The 6717-nt window shown below is 41.9% G+C and overlaps 1 protein-coding gene across 2 annotated transcripts; it reads left to right on the top strand.

Annotated features, from left to right (window-relative positions):
* Nucleotides 1-1797: 1797 nt before the first annotated feature.
* Nucleotides 1798-5843, top strand: LOC117129822. 2 transcript variants are annotated; one of them, XM_033283058.1, is made up of 2 exons: nucleotides 1798-2478; nucleotides 2637-2701. In XM_033283058.1, exons 1-2 carry the CDS (start codon nucleotides 2145-2147, stop codon nucleotides 2678-2680), a joined length of 378 nt encoding a protein of 125 aa, XP_033138949.1. In that variant the 5' UTR covers nucleotides 1798-2144; the 3' UTR covers nucleotides 2681-2701. The 2 variants fall into 2 exon arrangements, with proteins under 2 accessions (XP_033138949.1, XP_033138948.1); XM_033283057.1 differs by having other exon boundaries at nucleotides 2346-2478; nucleotides 2637-5843.
* The last annotated feature ends 874 nt before the right edge of the window (nucleotides 5844-6717 follow it).

Genomic DNA, 6717 nt, shown 5'->3' on the forward strand with positions numbered 1-6717 from the left:
ATGAACCTACCTACCGTATCCTAAGTCATTCAACCAACCACCCCTTGACTTAGAATCAGATAGATAGTCCAGAATAGATAAACAGAACACACGAACTGATCCGGATCGTCCCCACAGACCAATCCGTCTAACCGGATAAAATCTAGGTGCGACCGGCCAATGAAGTCCGGCTCAATGGCCAAACGGACTACCTTACCTGATCCGGCCTTAGGCCTGGATCCAATCGGCCGAGTAAGCCTCAAGCCTAATCCGGAAGGCTTAGCAACCGGTCAGACCTTGCGACTCTACCTTGGCTTAGACAAACCGTGACCTTGTCCTAAGTAGACAAGCCATAGGCTGATCCATAAGGATCGGTCCAAACCTGTCCCGAAAGACACCGTTTGGAACATGCACCCTTTGGCCAATCATGCCTCTTGGTCCTCGTACCTTTTGATGTTCGTAACCTTTGGTATCTCGTACCTTTTGGTCAACCCTTTGGCAACTCACAACCTTTTGACACTCATGACTCTTGACAACTCGTGCCCTTTGTGTCATTCCCAACCGTTCGTCCTAACCGCCCAGTCTTGGTGCGATCGGATCATCCGACTAACCGACCCGTGTCTAGGCTAGAGGTTTGATTATGTTTGGCCAAAACCTAGGTTATGTGCCCCAGCATATGGACCATTTCGAGGAATCAGACCAGCATGAAGATCAGAACGTTCCAGACGTCCCAATTGAGGTTCACTCTTCCGACCAGACCATACAAACCGATCGGGCCGTGTACCGGATCGACCCGCGAACGTTTGGATTGGAGCTTCGGCCAGATCCACGACCAGATGATCGAACTGACCGAACTGAAGCTCGTCTTTCCCAGCCAATTCAACATTCTAAGACTGATAGTCGAGCCAGATTCAACTTGGGACGAGAAGAATCCGAAGATGTTCACATATTTTCTCTTATGGCCTTTTTGGTGCGTCCTGCGTGTCTCGAAGGCTGTCCTAAAGTTCTTGCTTCAGTGTCCGACCCTATGATGGAATTTTATCTTTCATATTTCACTAAGGCATGGATACTTGAGCTGTGCAAGGACTTGTTTCACAACAGTACACAACTTGGTTCAGCAGATCGTCCGATAGTTCAGTCCGTTCGTGTTAATCAGCCGACAGGCCGTGTGGATCGTCCTGATCATGTCCTGATCCTTACACCAAGTACCAGCACGACCAGAATGAACCTGGACAGAAGAGGAGAAGTCACTTTCACCAGTCTTCATGAATTTCACCAACTTTGACTCCCTTTATTATTTTCTAGTCAATGTTGTCTTTTCCTAGGTTTGTATTTTCCATAATTGTTTATGGCTTTCTTTGACTACAAATCCTATATATATGGCTCATAAGCCACGAAATAAATCAGATTGTTTTCCCCTTTGTATGAGTTTCTCTCTTTGTTCTTTGTTAGAACATTTCTTAGTTTCTTGGTGAGGTTATCTCCAAGTTTCAATCCTTCTTTTGTTGGACCGGTGCGTCACATCCGGCAACGATCGAAGTCTGGTAGTATCTTTGGGCTATTCCGCAACCCTTAGTGTCACCGTTCATACCATCAGTTCTCGAATCTGTCGGATCTGAGTTCATATCAACCATACCGAAAGAGTGATCCTTATTTTGGTTCTATCAAGTGGTATCAGAGCAACTCTTCCGGTATTGTCTATTTCATTCATCTTTCTCATCTTCCATTTTCTTATAAAAACTTCTTCTTCTACCTTTCTTAAATCCGGGCCCCTCATTACCATCCACCATATCAAAAAAAAAAGATCTAATCCAAAAAAAAAAAAGAAAGAAAGATCCACATAAAAAAAAAAATAGGAATCGAAAGTTTCATTTGGGGATTGGTGGTGGAAGAGAAAGCCTGCTGGCTGAGGAGAAATCCAGCCTTTGAGGTGGTTAAAACGGATTTCAAAAATCAAAAATCTCTTATCTATCTATCTTGAGAAAAACCCTTTGTTTTCTTTGGATCTACCCATTGAGATTCTTGATTTGTTCTCTTAGAACCTTTTGAGAAGAAACTTGAGTGATTACCATAAAATCTGAGAGAAACACTTGAGTGGGTGAGATTAAACACTTGAGAGAGTGTGAGAATTTTTATCTAACTTTTTTGTTGAGAATTTTCAGGTTATGATGTTTGGTCTCCAAAAGGAAAGTAACAAGGAGAAGCACCCACGACTTTCTGTCTCTCAAACCTCCTTTAAATATGCTTTGAATACTTTTGATGAGTTTGTTGATGTGCAGAAAAAACCAAACAGGTGGAGCAAAGAGCATGTCAATACCTCCAAAGATGTGGCTGATCCAAAAATGCAACCTTTTCAGTTTGATGTCCAAGGATTTTGTGATAACTTTGTGAAGGGAGTTGACAAAGCCCTCAAGGATATCAGAAAGAGCCCAAAGAAGAGCATATCCACCCGTGCCCCAGTAGCTGAGCCATCCTTGTTCATCAGTTTGAAAACCCAAGGTGAATCTGTAAACTGTCTTGAAAAACTTAAAGATTTTTCAGATTCTATACCCATTTTTGATGAATCTGATGAAGAACCAATTGAAAGCTTGATAATTTGTGAGCAAAGCTGTGATCTTTCTTCTCTTGAACCTGATTTTATGGTTGATAATGAACAGGCTATTGTAGAACTAACTGTTTTGCAACCGGAGCATTCGAGTAGCTTTGATTTGTTTCAGCAGGTTTTTAAGGAAGAGCCACTGAATTTTGCACATCAGTGCCCGTGTCTTGACACTTGGATATCTTTGGATGATGGTCCAGATCCTATGTTTGATGAGGAGGACGAATCTGGTCCAGTATATGATGATGAAGAAACAAGCATCATGTCCACCTTCATGAAGAGCCAACTATGCTTTGATTCCAGCACATCTCCTGCCCCTTTGTCTTCTGAACTTCAAGAGTACTGTGAGGAACCTTCTTTTCTTAATTCTCTGCCTGACATGTTTGTCAAGATCAGTACTCATGATGTGATTCGTTTTGGCCTTGACAAAATGAAAGAATTTTGTGTTTCAAAATCTGTTTTTGATAACATGATTAATTCTTTTAAGGTCTTTGAACCTGATAAATTTTTTGATCAACCACGTTTTCAAAATGTCAATGGCATTAATTCTGGATTTATCTTGTGTTTTGATCAGTTCTTAGAAGATAGCCATGGTTTTGATTATTTTGAAAAGTCTCTTGAGCTTGATTTGAAACAAACTGTTTTCTGTTCTAATAAATCTTTTGATTCATTTGTTTTCAAAGAAAATAGCTTTGATCTTAACTCTTCTAGACATAGACTGATCACTGATCATTTGTTGCCATCCTCTTGTGCCTTGAACAAAATTCTGATTCAGAAGTTGCTGGAAAATAAATCACTTAAAACTGAAAATGATTTTTGTGATCTTGATTTTTGTGATTTTATTTCGCAGCCTTATCTTGTGTGTTCTAAATATGATAAAACTTGGCATCTTCTGAAATCATTTCGTGATCAATGTGTTGTCTTGAGCCTTGATGATATAGTGGTGTACAACACTTTCTTTGAAAACTACCTTGAATCTTTGATATTTGATTCCAAATCTGAACTTAAGCTTGTGTGTTCAGATGTTGATAATGATATGCATGTTTTGGAAATGATTAATGTTGTTGCATATCTTGATAAGATTCTTGTCTGTAATGTCTACTTTGATTTGCATCTTGACAGGCTGAAAAGTGTGCTACTTGTTCTTGGAAATGATATCTTAATTTTTGATTTGAACAAGTATCTCTCTTGCACATTTGATCCTGGTCTTTTAGTGTTTGTTTTGAGTATCCAGGAAAGACAGGTTCAGCCTCTGAATGAAAGCATTGGCCGTGCCCAACAACCTCAGATTTGGAGAAGCTTTGTTGTTCAAACCGGCTACCTTGGTGCCAGCGACAGAGGTTCAGTCCAAGAAGGATATCTCAACAGTCCGAAGGTCTTTTGTCTTGAATCCAATTGTACTCGAATCCAACTCATCAAGGATTCACTGAGGCTTGGAATCGCATTAAAATCTTCACGGATGAAGAAGTTATGAATTTTCCAAACCAGAGGTTATTCAGTCTGTCTATCTGCGAGTACCAGATTTCTAAAGGATATTCATGCCCCATAAAGAAGCGGCCTGAGCCAAAACCGATCATACGGTTCCAGGTGGATCTCCCAGCTTCTCAGAAAGACCGAAATCAGAAGGAATGGCCATGGGATCTTGAAGTTATGATCCATCCACCAAAACCGGCCAGACCAAAGACAGCACTGCCTTCTTCATTCAGCCAACAAACCAGAGAAAACCCAACAAAAGAGGCAGCAAAGTGTTCACCACATGAAAAACAGTTGGAGCTAATGATCCTCCATGACCCAAATGTGTTTCCTCAGTCAACTTCTTGTCCAAAACAAAAACACTGTAAGGATCATGAGTTGATTGCCTCCACTCTTCATGAAAATGTTTTGAAACCGAGAATTTCAAAGAGAAAACATATTCTTACTTGGTTGAAAAACGTTTTGCTCAAACCTTTACATGAATTGATTTCATTGAGCTGTGCTTTGAAAGAGATTTGGTGTAGGAAAGAGCATGAACTAAAATTGCTTAGGCCAAAGAATTCTTTTGATTTCGTTCATGATTTTTCAAATTTGGCATTGTCTCTTTCTTTCCATAACAGTTTCTCACCTTGGCCTAATTTTGAGATTGATAAATCAATTTTTGGCAACCAGCTTACTTGCTTAATGCTTGCCCACGTCCTTGATGATTATCCTAAGTGTTTGGATCCTGTTTTTGGTGTCTTAAGGATAGATAAACCCTTTGATTATTCCTTTACCAGATTTGATGTGGTTTCTCTAGTTGCTTTGAATAAACAGGATAAGCATGATCAGTTTCCAAGGAGAGCAAGCACAAATGGACGCCAAAGTACTTGGAATTCCGTGATGAAAATGGCTTCAAAACTCCAAGGAAGTTTCTGTCCATATTGTTCATTCCCTGAATTTTCCATGAATTTTAATTCCTTTGTATCTGATTCATCTCTTTTTGATATAGGTACTTTGGATTTGAGGACAAATCCTTTTGAAGAGGGAGAGTATGATGTGCCCCAGCCTATGGACCAGTTCGAGGAATCAGACCAGCATGAAGATCAGAACGTTCCAGACGTCCCAATTGAGGTTCACTCTTCCGACCAGACCATACAAACCGATCGGGCCGTGTACCGGATCGACCCGCGAACGTTTGGATTGGAGCTTCGGCCAGATCCACGACCAGATGATCGAACTGACCGAACTGAAGCTCGTCTTTCCCAGCCAATTCAACATTCTAAGACTGATAGTCGAGCCAGATTCAACTTGGGACGAGAAGAATCCGAAGATGTTCACATATTTTCTCTTATGGCCTTTTTGGTGCGTCCTGCGTGTCTCGAAGGCTGTCCTAAAGTTCTTGCTTCAGTGTCCGACCCTATGATGGAATTTTATCTTTCATATTTCACTAAGGCATGGATACTTGAGCTGTGCAAGGACTTGTTTCACAACAGTACACAACTTGGTTCAGCAGATCGTCCGATAGTTCAGTTCGTTCGTGTTAATCAGCCGACAGGCCATGTGGATCGTCCTGATCATGTCCTGATCCTTACACCAAGTACCAGCACGACCAGAATGAACCTGGACAGAAGAGGAGAAGTCACTTTCACCAGTCTTCATGAATTTCACCAACTTTGACTCCCTTTATTATTTTCTAGTCAATGTTGTCTTTTCCTAGGTTTGTATTTTCCATAATTGTTTATGGCTTTCTTTGACTACAAATCCTATATATATGGCTCATAAGCCACGAAATAAATCAGATTGTTTTCCCCTTTGTATGAGTTTCTCTCTTTCTTCTTTGTTAGAACATTTCTTAGTTTCTTGGTGAGGTTATCTCCAAGTTTCAATCCTTCTTTTGTTGGACCGGTGCGTCACATCCGGCAACGATCGAAGTCTGGTAGTATCTTTGGGCTATTCCGCAACCCTTAGTGTCACCGTTCATACCATCAGTTCTCGATCCTCTCGGATCTGAGTTCATATCAACCTTACCGAAAGAGTGATCCTTATTTTGGTTCTATCACTAGGGACGTGTCCCTTGGACTCAACCAGCACAACCTTTCGTGTTTAACCAGAGAGAAGAGAAGAGACACGAATTGAAACAGATAAGGAGAGCCGGATGGGACTTAGGAACCGAGCAGAGCCGCGGTGCGGTCGCATGGACCGTCCGTTCGGTCTGATGGAGCCACGGCCCATCACATACCTTGTGAACCACGTCTGGGTTCTACATGCTCTTCTCCTTGTCTTGATCTCCCATTCTTGACCGAGGTTAGTTCTCAAACGATCAGAGTCGCCGGTACACAACACCACCACAATCGGCCTTTCTCTTGGCCGGAACTCTCTCTTTCTCTCTTTCTTTCTCTCTACGTTTTTCTCTGAGTATTTTACTCAGGAATTGGATAATTAAATCAGCAGGAGAGGCCCCATATTTATAGAAAACGAGGGGGTAAGTCTTGCCCCACGAACATGCACGACTTGCTAGCGAACGGACACCATCGGCCAAGGGTTGTGCCCTCTCGGCCAGTTGCATCCCATCGCCCTTTCTGATTGGGTTTGGGGTCAGTCATAAGCCCAACCCACGCCCCAAGCCTCCTGGACTTAGCCCACGGCCTTGTCCAAAGACCCAACAGCCCAAGGCCTCATGGCCG

The sequence above is a fragment of the Brassica rapa genome, unplaced genomic scaffold, assembly GCF_000309985.2.
Source record: "Brassica rapa cultivar Chiifu-401-42 unplaced genomic scaffold, CAAS_Brap_v3.01 Scaffold0175, whole genome shotgun sequence".
NCBI lineage: Eukaryota > Viridiplantae > Streptophyta > Magnoliopsida > Brassicales > Brassicaceae > Brassica > Brassica rapa.